Source organism: Danio aesculapii, chromosome 1, assembly GCF_903798145.1.
Source record: "Danio aesculapii chromosome 1, fDanAes4.1, whole genome shotgun sequence".
NCBI lineage: Eukaryota > Metazoa > Chordata > Actinopteri > Cypriniformes > Danionidae > Danio > Danio aesculapii.
In genome coordinates, this window is record NC_079435.1 from 19,810,940 (window position 1) to 19,829,771 (window position 18,832).

The 18,832-nt window shown below is 34.7% G+C and overlaps 1 protein-coding gene across 1 annotated transcript in view; it reads left to right on the forward strand.

Annotated features, from left to right (window-relative positions):
- rgs12b (regulator of G protein signaling 12b) overlaps window positions 1-11,204 on the forward strand; it is a 95,273-nt gene extending 84,069 nt beyond the window's left edge. Inside the window, exons 19-20 of the mRNA XM_056456907.1 lie at window positions 3,951-4,001; window positions 10,668-11,204. Coding sequence (XP_056312882.1) covers window positions 3,951-4,001; window positions 10,668-11,092 — 476 coding nt within the window. The 3' untranslated portion in view covers window positions 11,093-11,204. The remainder of the gene's footprint in view (window positions 1-3,950; window positions 4,002-10,667) is intronic.
- The last annotated feature ends 7,628 nt before the right edge of the window (window positions 11,205-18,832 follow it).

Consider the following 18,832-nt stretch of genomic DNA (forward strand, 5'->3'; position numbering starts at 1 on the left):
GCAATGTCATGGCCAAGCGGGGATGTTTGTGTGCTTGTGTAGAGCATTTTTCTGGCCTCAAGGTTGTCAATGAAAACTGAACGTTTGAAACCTGAATAATTCTTTTATGTTTTTACAAGAAATCACACCTCAAAAGTAATCACAAGTCAAAAAAGTAATCTGATTCAGTAAAAAAATTAAATAAAATAAACACATAAATCAGGTAAATCCACAGTATAAATACATATTATATATACACTATAAAACTGAAAAAGTTAATGTAACTCAAACCATTTGAGGAAACCGATTGCAGCAAACCATTTAAGTTTAAAAACTAATCCTAATGAGTACTGTAAACTTAATCCATTTGAGTAAACGAAGCAGTTTAAGCACAGTAAAACCCAATAAATGAAGAGAACTCAAACCAACTGAGTACTGTAAAACCCAATATGTTAAGGCAACACAAACTGTTTTAAGGAAACCGATTGCTACAAACCATTTGAGTTCAAAAACTAATCTATATGAGTACTGTGAACTTAATCAATTCAAGTTGAAGTAATGGGGTATATCATTATGCCATTACTTTCAACACTGAGTTCAAAACTCTTTTCAAATGAGTAGAATTAACTTTCAGTCAATTTTGAGTTAACTACACTCATTTCATTTGATAAAGTTGACTGTGGGGTTTTACAGTGTATATATATAAGCATTAAATTGTTTCCAACATTAATAGTAACAAAACAGTAACAGTTTCAAAATTTATGCAGCCAAAGATCATTTTTTCAAAAGTACATTTTTGTACAGATGCCCAACTTTTAAATAGTATGTTTAGTATTATATAACTGAAAACAGCATCACATCCTTCAGACTTCAAGGGAAAAACACAAGCCCAAATAATTTTCAGATAAGATAGTTTATCATTTCCTGTTCCTGTTATTGAATGAAGAATACACCGATTAGGAGCTTGGCCCACATTATAGACATAGAGCATGAACGGCACAGCTGATCACAGCGCTCAGCTTCAATAACTCCTTCTCATTCCCATCAGCAGCTTCCCCCAAACTGTGTTTTGTGCCGTTGGAGGGAGGCTGTTCTCAGTGCATTAGCTATGCACAGAGGCCTAGTTAAAGTGAATGGCTGGTTAGGCAGGCTTTGTGTTGTTTGGATGCCGGTATACTGAGCTCAGACAAAACCAGCCTCTGTTTCCCTTCACTGCTCCCTCTCTCATCCTCCACCAGAGGAAGTGTCCTAATTCTGCATTGTGTCTCTTGGAGTTTTTTCACGCTCCAAAAGAAGGGAAACGCTCCATTGACCGAAATCATATTGCTGTCGTAATTTGACCGTGCTGCCAAATTGTTGCGCGCTTTTCTACTCCTGGAGCATACTTTTATATATATCAGATTATTACCTGACAAAAGTCTTGTGGCCTATCCAGGTTTTAGGAACAACAAAAAATAACTTGATTTCTAGTTGATCATTTGGTATCAGAAAGTCAAAGTCATCTAGATTACACTTATTTTACCTAAATAAAATATGATGATCATGTCTTGATTTTTAATTATTTATTTAGAACAGTAAGGTCTGACTTTGCTTAGACAAAAGTCGCATCACTTAACAGAAATAATCTACAGTATAGAATATAAAGCCATGGTGCAGTGGAAAAATAATTCATATTGTGTATGAATCCCATGAGCTTTGATGACTGCATCCATACATCTCTGCAATGACTCAAATAACTTACTAATAAAGTCATCTGAAATGGCAAAGAAAGCGTTCTTGCAGCACTCCCAGAGTTCATCAAAAGATTCTTTGAATTCATCTTCAATGCTTCCTCCTTTATCTTACCTCAGGCATGCTCAATAATGTTCATGTCTGGTTACTGGGCTGGCCAACCCTGGAGCACCGTGTCCTTCTTTGCTTTCAGGACCTTTGATGTGGAGGCTGAAGTATGAGAAGGAGCGCTATCCTGCTGAAGGATTTGCCCTCTCTTGTGGTTTGTAATGTAATGGGCAACACAAATGTCTTGATACCTCAGGCTGTAGATGTTGCCACCCACTCTGCGGATCTCTCACACACCTCCATACTGAATGTAACCCCAAACCATGATTTTCCCTTCACCAAACTTGACTGATTTGTGTGAGAATCTTTGGTCCATGCGGGTTCTAATAGGTCTTCTGCAGTATTTGTGATGAAAATTCATCTGAAAAATTATTAAGTTATTAAAATTGAAAAGTTATTATTTGTTGCTCTTACAACTGGGATCGACAACAAGACTTTTGTCAGGTAGTGTATTTTGATATGTTCGCAAGTATAATTAATCACACAACCGCTGCTTTGTACTCACATTTTTGTATTTATATTATCGATTTACAAACTGTACTCCGCTACAAGGCTAAGTTTTAAAGTAAGACAGGTCTGCAAATGTTTAACTTGTTCAATTTGAGTCAAGTGTTTTGATTAACAGAAGAAATAGAAGTGACAGAAGACTTTTTTTGCTGATCTATTTTCCCCTGAAGATGCATTCACAGGTCTGATGACTCATACTTATCCAGACAGCCCGAATATAAAAGGAGCTACTTTTAGACCAATAAAACAGAACTGAGTTTCATAATGTATGAGGCATAAAGAATAAGGTAATTACTATGAGTAAGACATTCATTGTAATGACATGTCATAGGCCTGCCTTTTTATAAAACCCACAGTATCATGCTTCAAATGTACAGTTTTATTCGTTTATTAAGGATAATAATACTTTATTTGTGGGCTACTTATATCCTGATAAGATGCAATGTTTGTTTTTTTGTTTTCTTACTAAAATAGAACTATTTCGTTATAATTGTGTTGTTTATTATTTATAACTATGACAGATATCATCAGAAGTCTTTGTATTACATTAGTTATAGCACTTCTCATTTAAAATCCTATATTAGGCTACTTTCCCTGCTGAAAAAAACAGCTTAAACCAGCCTAAGATGGTTGGCTGGTTTTAACTCGTTGACCAGCCTGTTTTTAGAGTGGTTTTTTGCCAACCAGCCTAGGTGCTTAAAGCTGTTTTTTTCAGTAGGGTTATATTAAAGAATTTTAAACAGACTGTAAACCATCCTTAGCCATTTACTGAAATTCATCTTCAAAACAAGAGCAACTGAACCTGAACTTTAAGTAAATTCAGTTATCTACTGTAATGAAACATTTGCTTGTTGTGTTGGCCCAAGAATTCCTTCTGAATTGTGACCTCCACCAAACACTCACAAAGCTCTGCAACATCAGAAGGACTCAATAAATCCTCAGGTCATGTTCAAGTGTCTGTGGTAAGACATTTGCACCCGACAACAGTTAAACATCTGCTCGAACGTCAATAACAGGAAGACTGTTTTTTTCCCATGAAGAGTCAAACAGAGAATCCCCTTAAAGTCACTGCTGACGTAAAACCCATTTTATTCCACAGTAATAATAGATAAGCACCGCTCGCGAGTCAAAATATAGGCTATGCTAACTAAATGTCTTAATAGACATGTACACTACACAAAAGCAACCAAAACAGACGTTATTATATTAAATAGCCAAATGTTGTTGCCTACTCAGATCAATACTGAGAGGGCAACATGAGTAAGATGCTGAAAAGACAAGGTGCTCCATCTTGTGGACGCGTAACTGATTATTGAATTACTGCATGTAAAAGTTAACGCGATGTTGAACTAGGAACATAGTTTGTTAGTTGGGGATAGCTTACCCACAATTAAACGTCGTCATTTACTCACCCTCGCCTTTCCAACATTCTTCTGAATATGTTTCTTAATACCTTCTTCAATCGAAAAGATTTGTAGCCAGCGGGGGCGCTTCAGTCAATTGCGATTATCATTTTCATTTTGGGTCAGCTCCTTTAAAGAGAAGTGCAGATGATTAATAATGAGTTCTAATATAATATGAGGATTTATTCCACTTTCTTAATGCATATTTTTTGACAATTCTAGGCGGACTAATGACCAAGACTGTGGTATCAAACAGAAACCGCTTCTCTTCAGGCAAGTAGTTTGATCCAGAGCCACAAGGGGGCAGTCTGTAACTCTAATCACCCAACAATACAAAATACACACACCTACCCTGATCAAACTCCTCTCTGGCTTCATCGGTTATGGCAAGCCGTCTGAACATCTAATCTACAAAATTTACTATAATCCATGTTCATGCTGCTGGCATTTTCAGATATTAGTGTCCTTTCCAATAGGTAAGTGCTTATACAATTTCTTACTGCCTATTCATTTGTAGGCCTACTTATTTAAAGATACAAGTGTACATTTATTAGGTATGTTATCTAATAAAAGCACACGTACTTTGTCATTTGATATTAGTACCTTTTTTGGTCACACTTTAAGGTACAGTTCTCACTATTTACAACCTGTTAACTATGACTGTTAGATTAACAACCCCCTAAATTCCTAAATAAACAGCAAATATCCTAATAATAGGTAATAAGACAGGTAAACTGCTACCCCTTTTCGTATGTACTAGTATTATTTCACTAGTCTATTGTAGTAACTAATTTTTGCCCTTTCCTCCTGTGAGGATCAGTCAATGAGGTATCAACTATTGAGTTTTTACTATAGCTACATATTTCAATTGTGAATTTTTTATCCACAGCTTTCTGTTTTTGTTATCATGTATTAATTTTTGATTAGTATTTATTTCAATAGCGACATCTTTAACCAAAAAGCATTCATTAAATGCTAGTGCTTATTTATTAGATACTAGTTATTCATGGATACTAGTAATAATTGAATCTATAACAGAAGTTATTCATTATACATATTTATTAGACACTGTTATCTTTTAACAATTAGGGCTGCACGATATTGGAAAAATTTGACATTGCAATATTTTTTTCTCTGCAGTATGAATACAATTTCACTAGATGACTTAAATAGCTTTATTTGGAAAGTCATTCATTTTCTTTTTGGCTTAGTCCCTTTATTAATCAGGGGTCGCCACATCGGAATGAACCGCCAAGTTATCCAGCATATGTTTTTTCGCAGCGGATGCCATTCCATCCAACCAACGTGACTCATTTACATTTATTGGGATGATTTTGTAGGGCAGTGGAATATACATATATTTTCATGTAAATTAATACATATAATAAACAAACTACAGTCATAAATAAACACAGCTGGAGCAAATAATAAAGTGAAATAAACAGTGCTTTATGGTTTCCAAAATGGGATAATCAAAGGTAAAATAACATTGCGCAGTCTTCATCATATAAATTATTCAATAAAATGAATCTTTATTAATTTCCCACTACTGGGTTGTGGCTGGAAGGGCATCCACTCTGTAAAACATATGCTGGAATAGTTAGTGGTTCATTCCACTGTGGTGACCCCTGATAAATAAGAGACTAACCTGAAGGAAAATTAATGAATGAATCTTTAATAACCTTCAATATGCACTCTTAAAATGCTTTAAACTGTCTTAAAATGCTTACAAGGCCACAGGCCTTAAGACACTTTGCAGATGATAAACATTCAAGCTATGATGATTAAACTCAACACCGTCTCCACAAATCTCATGTGTTTTGACCTGTGTTTTCTGGTCAAATATAATCCCAACACAACATTGCATATCTTGCGATGTGACTATTGCAGACGTGCACATTGCGATATCGATGCTCAAACGATATATTGTGCAGCGATAACAATTCAAATATTTGTAGTCAGACAAGTACACTTTTAAAAATATCTGTAATTTTACGGTTTATTTCCGGCAGCTTGGTTGCCCGGAAAAAAGTAAAATAACAGCCCTTGAATAACAGAAATTTACTGTAAAAAATGGACATTAAATTACAGGAATTTCCTTAAATTTTAATTTCTGGTAAATTTCTGTAATTCAACCTCTGTTATTTTACAGTAAATTTCTGTAATTGAACGGCCGTTATTTTATGGTTTAAATGTAACTGTAAATTTACGCATTTTTTTACAGTGTAATTTACAATAAAAAAAAATGTTTGTAGTACATTTTAAGCACTGAAGGACCGGTATCTACAAGTGTCTATTAAATTAAATTTATATCAAGTTGCTGATCAATACTTGATAGTATGCATAGATATATACACTAGATATCGCATACGGGCCCTGAGCATACGTCCATAGCACCACCACATTTGTACAGTGCTCCCAGGACAAATGTCATTGTCATTATTTCATGAGAATGTCTATTAAATAGGTAATAGTGTCTAATGATTATTAAGTACTATTATCCAATGAATTAGTACTATCTAATGAATAAGTTCTGTGTTTATTTAATGAGTACACTCTCAGAAAAAATGGTACAATGTTGTAGGAAAGAAGGTACATTTTTATGGAACAGAATTGTACCTTAAGACAAAGAAACAAATTTATACCATTGCAGTTTGTACCTTTACGGACATGATTTGTGCCATGGGAAACCAAAATGTACCTTTGGTTTTCAAAACCTGCAGATAAAATATTGTACTTTCATCAAAGGTGCAAATCTGATCCATAAAGGCACCACTACAGTGGCAAGACACTTTCTACCTTAACAGTGTCAAATGTGTTCCTTCAAGAACTATTAAAAGGCCTTTTGCTAGATCCAAAATGTGTCAATATATTTTTAGTAAATATAAATCATTGAATACATTTGTAAACAGTTTTTAAAAAAGTTTCTTTTTGTGTAAATGCAGCTTTTTCATTTACAATAAAGAATAAACAATACTTAAACATAAATCAAAATATCTATTTCTTGCTAAACATTTCACAACACTTTTCATGAAAATGTTTCAGAAATACATTCTCTCATGTACAATATAAAAACTTTTTTCCCCAATTTTCACACAATAATTTACTTAATTTTAAAATAGAAATAGAATTATGCAAAAGTATTGCGAGATATGCACAATGTTTGATTAGTTTTACATTACTAAAATGTCTGCATGAACACTTTGCAAATGCAGGATTTTTGCCAGCTCACGTGCGTAGAGTAAAGCAAACGCCAAAAGGTGCAGATATCAATAATGAAACTCTATTTATCAGAAAATGCTATACAAATGTTTATTAAAAATGCCTTAAATGTTTAGTTTACAATACCCATAGTTTTGTTTTACCAGTTGTTTTGTATTATAGAACTTAATAATTAATGTTTATGAGTTTCCTTAAACATATGCTTTTAAATGATGATGAAGGTACAACTTTTACAAACGTACAAAACTGTTCCTTAAGGAACATTATTTGTACCACCATGTACCTTTTCTTCTGAGAGTGTATAAATGCTATCTAACATTTATGTATCTTTAAAAAAGTACTAGTAACTAAAGCAAGGGACTAGTAGCTAATGAATAAGTTATACAGTGCTCTGCAAAATTGAGTACACCCCATTTTGAAAATAAATAATTGTATTCATTTCTCAGTGAATATGTATTTTGGTGCATTTAAACACACAGATTTATTAAACAGATATATTTATTAAAATAATATTTTAATCACCGAACATATTTAGAAATTGAAAGGTAATTATATTCAAGTAAAATTTAGCAAAAAAAAATTACAACCTACAAAATGTCAGCTAAATTTTTCACTTTTTTTTTTTTTTGCTTCTCTTGATTTTCCCTCTTTATTAAATTATAAATAATCTGTATTATATATATTTTCTATTACATATACAATTTGGGTGTAGTAGTTTTTGGACTGTTATTGTAAGTTATTTTGTTAGATAAGCTCCAGATTTGGCTTCAGTACTGACTAATCTAATGTATATGCACAAATACAATATTGTACAGCTTCCTGAATGAATTTAAAAGTTAGATTTGGGAGTGGTATACACATATATGCTGAGCACTGTATATAGTATCTTTTAAAAAGTACTCAAGGAAGGTACTAATTGCTAATAATTAAGTTATAGTACATATTGAAGAATACAGGCTAGTATCTAAAAAATATAGGTATATTAGTATGAAAATATAAACAAGTATGGTTTGATTAAATGTTAAAACGGCTTGCCATACACCAGTATTTACTCACAACACGCTTCTTTAATACTTAGACAGTTTGTATCCACAAAAGCATCCCTTCTAATTGACCTTATCACAGTCTAGTTAAAGATCAGAGAGGCTAATGAAAACAGAGGGAGGGCTGGGGAGGGTGCTTTTGAGGATGCTAATGACTTTACATTTGGTCTGAAAGAGTCTTTTTAGTGGGCATTAACAAGTCATGGCCACTTACCTCCCCGTGTCCCACACCTTCTTCTTGTGCAACTCAATTGCATGTCGCTAAGCAACCTGGTGAGCCAATCATGTTTCAGTGTTTCATACCTATCCTGGTGAAAGAAGGAAAAAGTACCACTTTAATGTATGCAGAAGAGTAGAAGCCAATATCTCAGACTCAGGGGCGGACTTATCCAATAAGTGAGGTAAGCAGACGCTTAGGGCTCCGACCAAGAAGCCTGTATTAATCATATAGCTTTTTTAATAAATTGATCAAATCTATCATATGTTGCAGCTCTGTCTATAACCATTAAGATTTTAATGGTATTACTTCTTTTCAAAACCAAGGGCAAATAGTGAAACTTTAATTTTACATTAAGAAGATAAAGGTTTCACTTGAAATATATATATATATATATATATATATATATATATATATATATATATATATATATATATATATATATATATATATATACAGAAAAAATATCTATAGAGAAAAGGAGAGTGTTTTGAGTTTCAATGCTAGGGCTCTGAAATTGCTTAGGGCGCCCAAATCACTAAGTCCGCCCCTGCTCAGACTTCAACCATTAAATTAGTCAAACACATGATAAATACCTCTAAAACTTCAATTAAGCTAATTAGCAGTTTCAAATAAAGCTGATTTGTGTGTATGAGTGACAAAGTTATTACTTACAAACAAAATAAATCTGAGTCGATTATTAATTTGATTCTGCAAACCGAAATGAAAGCATCTTTCAGTAAACCAAATGCAATGTTTGGACAAGTTCATCAATGATGTATACAAAAAGGCTATTTTTATTCATTATTAGTTCGTAAAATATTTTCACATAAAAGATGCAAATAGACCAGAAAAAGAAACATTTGTTGTGTTTTGAGCTTCAAAGAGTGCTCCACAGAGACTGTCTACCTGTGTAGCAGCTGTCGCTCAATTTATCAGCAGAAAACATGCTCCTTTATTAATGTTGTGAGCCAGGAATGTCTACAACAGTGATGTCCAAACTAGGGCCCGCGGGCCCAAGTTGGCCCTTGGAAACCTTTGATTTGGCCCACCATCTCATCTGAGAATAGGGTGAGAATGATGGAGGAGAGTTGGGGCGAATGCCTTTAAATATCGTCATTTCTAATGTAACCTTTTTTGTTTGTTTTATTGTTGAGCTATAAAAAAAAGCAAACTAAAAATAAATGATTTAATTAAATATTGTACATGAATCTTTTTTTTTTTTTTAAACATAAACATAAATAACATGAATAAACATAAATAGTCAGTCAACGGATAGAGGACAAGGCAGAACACACTGGCTAGAAAATCAAGGGAAAAAAAAAACAAGTGCAGCTTGACTAACACCTTACTGTTATAAATGGAATTGTTTTTAATAATAATTAAAATATATATATTCTGCATTAGTTAATATAAAGCTATGCTTTCTATTTGTTTTTAAAATATTAAATAAATAAGGAAAGCACCAATGACAACTTTAATATAATAGAGTTTGTTATACTTAACTTTGGCCCACCATGCTCAATCAAGACTGGTTTTTGGCCCTTCATAAGAAGAAGTTTGGGCACCCCTGGTCTAAAACATGACTGCTTTTATTAATCAAGGCACAAACACACAAATGTTGAATGAGCTTCAATATTATGATGGAGAACATCAGCTTATCTCCATTCAGTAATACTAAACTGTGTACGCCTATTTTGTGTAAGGTGCATGTAAGTGACTGAGGTGCTCACTTTTGTAAAACTCTTAGGATCAGAATCCTCTGTAATGTATATGGCATAGTGTTTATGGCAAGTCATTTTCAGATTTGCTATGTCATATGATGTTGTATACAGTTGAAGTCAAAATGATTAGCCCTCCTGTTTGTTTTTGTTTTCTTCTTTTTCAAATATTTCCCAAATAATGTTTAACAGAGCAAGGAATTTTTCACAGTATTTCCTATAATATTTTTTCTTCTGGAGAAAGTCTTATTTGTTTTATTTTGACTACAATAAAAGCTGTTTTTAAATTTTTTTTAAAGAAATTTTAAGGTCAATATTAAGCTTAATATTGAGCTTTCGATGCTCTTCAGAACAAACCATCGTTATACAATGACTTGCCTAATTAACCATGTTAACCTAATTAAGCCTTTAAATGTAATTTTAAGCTGAATAGTGTCTTGAATAACATCTGCTCAAATATTATGTACTGTCATCATGGCAAAGATAAAATAAATCAGTTATTAGAAATGTGTTATTAAAACAATTATGTCTTTAAAATATGCTAATATCTCTCTTTTAAACAGTAATTAGAAAGGTTAATAATTTAGGAGGGCTAATAATTCTGACTTTACCTATGTATTCCTAAATATTTTTTCTTAGACTAGAGTTTATCTGTCAACATTCCTTCAAAAATTATGCTCTATTAATGAACAACTATAATATTTGCACCTCTCGCCTTTTATTTATCATTTCTTAGTGAAAAATGAAAGACGTCAGAGAGACAGGACCAGTGTTTCCAAATATTCCCACAGGAGGGCACCCTCCGCCCCACCTCCTCCACCTCCACATCCACCTCCCGCTCCTCCATCAGCTCCACCCAGGGTCAGAGGAGCAGGCAAACGCTCTCCTCTTCATGTGCGAGGGGCTCTTGACGTTGATGGGATCCATTGTGGTGACCTTGGTGGTGATAATAGAGAATCCGAAGGCTTGGAGAGGGTGGTTGGTGATCTGAAAACCAGCAAAGGAAGAATGAGAACAGGAGTTTATCAGACCTCAGACCAAGCTGAACTGCTGCCTACGAAAAAGCGCATTGATCCAGTGGCAAAAAAATCAATCAAGCCTTCAGTTAAAACGTCAAGCAAGAGGAGCAACCACAGCAAAAACAATGCCACTTTTGTCTGATGTGACAATAGGCTGAACTTGGTGATCATTAACAATCTACCGGTGACAATCTACTCTTTTCCCAGTACAGCAGAAAATGGCACGGACACTCTACAAAATGGTCTTGTTTACACCTGGTATTAAGAGATTAAGCTTTTGATCTATTCACAAGTGGACAATGGTGCAAGTGTAAATGGGGTCTGAAACCATTTTGAATTTTTGAAAATTCGATACCAAGTGGATGACTGAATCCTAGTGTAAACAGAACCAAAACCATTTTGTGCTAATACATTTTTGTCCACTTAGCCCTGTTATTAAAATACATTTTTGTCAATTTAATCACAAGTTGATGACTTCAAATACAAATGTAAACAGAACCTAAACCATTTTGAGCGTGTACATTTTTAAACCACTTTAGCCCTGCTTATACCAGCATTAAAATGCTGCCACCAGATACTATTGGAGAAATCACAAATAATGACTCTGAATGCAAATGTAAACAGAACCTAAACAATTTTGAGCTTGTCCATTTTTAAACCACTTTAACCCTGTTTATACCCAGTATTAAATGCATTTTAATAAATTTGATCACTAGTCGATTACTCTGAATGCAAGTGTAAACAGACCCTAAACCATTTTGAGTTTGTCCATTTTTAAAAACCAATGTGGCCCTGTTTAAACCAGTATTAAAATGCAAATTCATCAATCTGATCTCAAGTGGCTGAACACAAGTGTAAACAAAATCTTATCCATTTTGAGATTGTCCACATTCAACCACTTTGGCACTGTTTATATTTAGTATTAAGGTACATATTCGTCAGTCTGATCTCAAGTGAAATATGCTGAATACAAGTGTAAACAGGACCGAAACCATTTTGAGCTTGTTCATTTTTGACCACTTTAACCCTGTTTGTATCCAGTATTAAACGCATTTTAACAAATTTCATCACGAATGGATGACTCTGAATGCAGGTGTAACCAGGACCGAAACCGTTTTGAGCTTGTCCATTTTTTTTAAACCACTTTAGCCCTGTTTAAACCAGTATTAAAATGCATTTTCAGCAATTAGATCAAAAGAGGATGACTCAGGATGCAAGTGTAAACAGAACCAAAACCATATTGAGATTGTCCACATTCAACCACTTTGCCACTGTTTAGATCTAGTATTAAGGTACATATTTGTCAGTCTGATCTCAAGTGAAATATGCTGAATACAAGTGTAAACAGGACCGAAACCATTTTGAGCTTGTTCATTTTTGACCACTTTAACCCTGTTTGTATCCAGTATTAAATGAATTTTAATAAATTTGATCACATGTGGATTACTTTGAATGCAAGTGTAAATAGAACCTAAACCATTTTGACATTGTCCGCATTCAACTGCATTGGCACTGTTCAGATCTAGTATTAAGGCAGTCTTTTTGTCAGTCTGATCTCAACTGGAACATGCTGTAAACACAAGTGTATACAGAACAGAAACTATTTTAAGCTTGATTATTTTTGACCACTTTACCCTGTTCAAACACAGTGTTAACATGTATTTAAATCAATTTTATCACAAATGGATGACTCTGAATGGGTGTAAATAGATCCTAAACCATTTTGAGCTTGCCCATTTAAAAAAAAACACATTGGCCCTATTTACACCAGTATTAAAATGCATTTTCATCAATTTGATCACAAGTGGATGACTCTGAATGCAAGTGTAAACAGAACCTAAACCATTTTGAGCTTGTCCACATTCAACTACACTGGTACTGTTCAGATTTAGTTTTAAGGTACATATTCGCCAATCTGTGAGATATGCTGAATACAAATGTAAACAGGACCGAAACCATTCTAAACTGGATTATTTTTGACCACTTTAACCGTGCTTATATCCAGTATTAAAATGAATTTGAATCAATTTCAACACAAGTGGATGACTCTGAATGAAAGTGTAAACAGAACCTAAACCATATTGAGATTGTCCACATTCAATTACATTGGTACTGTTTATGTTATGTCTGTCAAAGGAAGCATCCAAAGTGCTGTCAAGGGTCCAAATGCAGTCAAACGATTTATTTAACAGTCCAGAAGAAAAAACAAAAACCACAGTGGTGGTACATAGACATCTTACAAGTGAAGCTACGGTCACACTGGGCTTTGTGTGTGCGAAATTCTGTCGTACGGCGCTGCGAAAAGGGGCGGGATTAAACAAGATGATTAGACATTTAAAAAAGCGAGCGATTGCTCCATGTTTTAAATTTCTGTCCAGAGAGGTCGTGTTTTGACCCTCGATTGGTCTCACGCAGTCAAGTGATGCGATTTCGCAGGTCAGAGTTCACCAAGCTTGAACTTTGCACTGCAGCAACATGCGAAACTTGACGCATGACCCCGCGTTTCCGGTCTGACGCATTCGCGTGCGTATAAATGGAAGTCTATGGGAAAAAAGTCAAGTGTGACCGCAGCTTGACACTAAAACAACTAACAACATAGGGTAATACAAGTGGGCAATAATAGTGAAGGAAACAATTAAATAAATTAGATGACGAGGGGGTGGAGACCCCCTCAAATAATCAAAGCAACTAATAAGGTCACCTAAAGTAACAGGGTGTGTGACACACCCAAGAGCAAGAACAGAAATACACACAATGAGAAGACCATTGGGGGACCGTTAAAATGTATTAAATTGAATTCAAGTTCACTTGTATAGAGCTTTTTACAATAATTATCATTCCAGAGTAGCATTTCAAAAGGTGCATATATGCTTTTATCAATCTGATCTCAACTAGGTGATGCTGAATACAAGTGTAAACAGGACCTAAACCGTTTTGAGCTTGCCTGCTTTCAACCACTTCCAGGGGTAGTCAAAAATTTTTTTTAAAACAAATAGCTTTGGTTTTGTAAATTCCTGTGTGAGTGAATGTATTTAAATTGACACAAAGGCCAAACACTTTCTGCCTATATCGACCTCATTGGTAAGCATTACCAGGACATGCTGTTAACACACTAGCTATATGAATTATGAAATTTAAACTTTGCCACTTGAAAATGTGTTTAGTTTGAAGGTGAAAAATGTAAATAATATAACGTTCTCTTATCAGTCCTAACTCAACCTCAAACATATGGTGTGGTTTTGCAGCTATCAAAACAAGAAGGAAAGCTACAGTACTGCTCGCTGTGCCCTCAGCTGTCTCCTTTTGTATTTTTATGTAAATTGAACACGCTTATTTTTCAATCTTAAATTAAAAGATGAAAAATGGCTCATCCACGCACTTGTCTATAAAAACAAAACAGTGATTCATTATTTAATTTTTTAAAGTAATGTCTAAGGCACTGCCAGCACAGAAACTGCAGTGTACACCACCTTGACATTTAAAAAGCTTAGCTTAAATGTACACTGAAAAAGAACGTTTCAAAATGAACATTTCAAGTCATCTCAACTTACATCAATCAAACTGACTTAAAATGTTAAGTTAAACTTAGTATAACTTAAAAATGTTAGTTGAGACCTGATTAATGTATTAAAATAAGTTAAAGGGCATCTATGATGAAAATCATCTTTTGTAAGCTGTGTGGACAGAACTGTGTGTAGGTATAGTGTGTACACAGTCATATTGGTGCGATATAAAGACAATAAATCTCTTTTTTTAAATTTCCTGATGTTAAAATAGTGCCCAAATCCCAGTGATTTTGAGGTCCACCACAACGTGACGTTGGAGTGCGGTTTTCCTCACCCACAGGCGTGACTGACAGGCGCCATGTTTCAATAATAACATAGTAACACGTCCACAGAACATTTTTTTGCAAATAAACTGGGATTAAAATATCTAAATAAAAAATATATTATATAATATATATCATTTTTATGTTTAAAAGTTTTTAAAACAGAGCATGTTTGAATACAGTAAAATCGCTATGTAATTTTTAACCACTATAATCCCCATGGCGTCAGTAAACGTGCACATATGTCTGTGTGAGTGAGAGTGTGTGTGTGTGTGTACTGCAAACAGCATTTGTGCGAGACTCATCATTTCAGAAAGGCTTGAATAAATTCCACCACAAATACATCAAATAAACTTACTTGGTATTTTGACTAATGTGCTGTATTTCAGCTTCATCCGAGTCTGTCTCTGTTACTGTGCTGTTTATCTGACGTATTGCATGATGAGACGCAGACACGCACGTTGGAACGGTGGGCGGGGAGAAGCTGCTCATTGGCATTTAAAACCACAGGCTACAAAAACAGCTACAATGTATTCAGACACAAAAATGGGCAACTTCTGAAGGCTATAGTAAATTATCTAATGGGTAATTTCAACTGAAACTTTACAGACACATTCTGGAGACACCAAAGGCTTATCTTACATCTTGTAAAAGGAGTAAAATAGATGCCCTTTAAAGTAACCTACGTTTTTTTTTTTTTGGTCATTTATTTATAAATAAATAATTTGAACAAACAGTGCTCATAAATGGCTGTTGAGATCATTCTCAGCTTAGCTTTAACCCAGAAGCAGTATTACAGATGTAACAAGTTGATATGTATCATTTTAGCTTTACTTATGGACACAATAATATCAGTCCACTGTGATAGCACTCAAAAATCAGGTGTCATATTTTAATTGTCCTAATGTCTTTTGCTTCATATTTCCTGCTTGCTCGACTATTAGTGTGATCTTCTTTACTGCTGTCTTTCTGGACGAGGTTACTCCGTCTTGTGTCTCTAAAGTTCACGCACAGAATTTTAATGGCTACTGTTCAGCGTTGGAAACGTTTCATTGACCCGAGGACACTGCTTTCTGCCAAGACGTATTTCAGGGATAATTGTGAAGAGGAAGTAAAGTCTGAAAGGGAAAGACACGCGAGAGGAAAAGATCAATAAGAAATGCCGCAGGTATTCTAAGGACATGCAGGGTTTTCATTTGTAAAACCACAAGCTAATGCATCGATAATTCCTGTACTCCGACACAGCAACTGTCCTCAAATAAAATATAATGTATTTTTGATTCCTTGTTCAGTGACTTAGATTTAATGTTTGTCAGCCTCATTAGGATCAGTGTGTATTGAGGAATTTAAAGATCATTTTGAAAACAGTTATAAATAAAGAAATATAATAAGAATATATAAGAATATATAAATAAGAAAAAAAAGGGGTCTCTCAGGGTGCTGAGTAGCAATTTCTGACTAGCATCGGTTTTCCTTTGTTTGTGGCCACTGTGTCCTTGAACAAAACCTAATGAAACCCAAGTTGCCCCAGGGGTGCTAAACACTGCACTTCTGTCATTGACCCCCTTACTTTCTGGATCTTATTAGTAATCAGAATATCCTCTAAGAATCCCATTTTATCTCTGTGAGGTTTTATGCAACAGATCACTAAACAACATGGTAATTGCAACATTATCATTTCAACACATTCTTGCGGCAATTCGTAACTTTTTACTTTAGTGGCTAATACGTATGAATTTGGACAATCTGATTTGTACGATTTAGTACAATTTGCTCATCCCCCAATGGGGTTGGGTTTAGGGGTTAGTTTTGGTGCCACGCCTCCTTTTTAAAATCGTACATTTTCATACAACTGAACTCGTACAAATTTGTACGAATTAGCCACTAAACTGACAAAATGTAAAGTACTTAGTTTTCCTTGTAAGATCAGGCTGATCAGTTAGATATTTGTATGTTTTAGGGAATTGCTGGCTCATTTATTTAAAATTTATACAATTGTATCCCATTTTCATCCAATCTGCTTACCAATTACTAGTTAAGGGAATATCATTTATGTTTATGGTGTTCTAAAATCTGAGTATTCAAATGAAATTGCTGCTTTGTAAGTTAAATATTCATTCATTCATTTTCTTTTCAGCTTAGTCCCTTTATTAATCTGGGGTCGCCACAGCAGAATGAACCGCCAACTTATCCAGCATATGTTTTACGCAGCTGATGCCCTTCCAGCTGCAACCCATCACTGGGAAATATCCATACACACACATACACTATACGGCCAATTTAGCTTACCCAATTCACCTGTACCATATGTCTTTGGACTGTGGGGGAAACCGGAGCACCCGGAGGAAACCCACGTAAGCATGGGGAGAGCACGCAATCTCCACACAGAAATGCCAACTGACCCAGCCAAAGGCTCGAACCAACGACCTTCTTGCTGTGAGACGATCGTGCTACCCACTGCGCCACAGTGACTCCTTAAATTAATTATATTATTTAAAATAGTTATTGATTTGTTAGTTGTTTATTAATCTGTCATATAATAGGAATGTCACAAAGATTGCTTGTTGGTTTTTAGACACACCTTGGAATAATGCTGGGTAAATTTAAACCCAGTTTGGGTAAAATATGGATAATTTTTCTAAAATTTCCTTTGAAACAACCCATCATTTTAGCGTTTATTCACTCCAACAATGAAATAATTACAGTAAAATGTTAGTTTTAGTTTTTGTGCAAGAGTCTCTGTACGATGAGCATTATGCAAATTTCACATTTTTAATATGTGCATACTGTATGCCTGATTTTTGTAATTGTGTATTTTTGTTTTTGTGCAAGGGCCTATGCGAATTTTGTTATTAATACAGTATACATATATATTGTACGCACTACCTGATTTTAGAGGTCACACATAAAATTTTTGTCTTTTAGTTTTTGTGCAAGGATATGTGTACAATGCAGGTGATGCAAATTTTGTTATTAGAACAGTATTTGTATATTTCACAACATGTGCACCATCTGATTTGTGTAATCGCCTGTAAAGTTATCATTTTTTTGTTTTTGTGCACAAGGTCTGGTCACAATCCGCATGATGTGGATTTTTTATTAGACCAATGTGTCTATGTTGGAAATGAACAGCCTCATTTTTATTAATTGACTGTAAAATTTTAGTTTCAGATTTTGTGCAAAGGTCTGTGTACAATGAATTTGATGCGAATTTCGTTATTAGAAGTATGCACATATATTATACGTGCACCGCCTCAGTTTGGTAATCGTCATGTGACGTACTTACAGCTTACAAATGTCCTTTTAATTGTATTTGCACATCTTAGTGTCCATAAGAGTTCAACACGGACAAACTGTTGGAATAGAAATAGCAAATGGAACACAAACAAAAAAATACATAGTTGAAGGCAGCAAAAATATTGTTCAAATGAGTGCAAATGTGAAGGGATTAAAAATGCATCCACAATTCTGTTCGCATTTTACCAGCATGGACCATGCCATACTTTGAGCTAGACTTTATTGTAGGGATGGTAAGGGAACAGTGGGATGAAGGGGAAGGGAAGAGGGTAAACAGTGAACAGGTAGGTAGGTTGATGCCCAGAGACTTAGAGTGAGGGTACCGTGTTTGTAATATTTTGCTAGAGTGATTGGACCCCCCAATTCAACCTAAGAGGGAAGAGAGGGTTATAGGATTGTGATGGGAAGCAAGGAAATAGAGGGAGATAGGGTGGGTTTGAGAGAACGAGAAGAACAGTGCTAAAGGGCTGGTCTGCCTTCAATAAGTTTTAGGGAGTAGGTGATTGGTGAAAGAGGCTTTGTTAACAAGTTAACTCCATTTTATTAGAGAAAAGTAAATATGCTTTGGGCTTTGTACTTGACAATCACTTGCTCCATAAGTAGAAATCACCACTATGCTAGATAAATCAATGCTGCTGAATAATTGGTCTCTTTAATTTGTGACCAGATGAGTGGATAATGTATTTAACAGTACAACACAACAGCATTCTCGGTCAGGTTTCAGCTGTCTCAGATGCTTTACACTCCACAAACAAC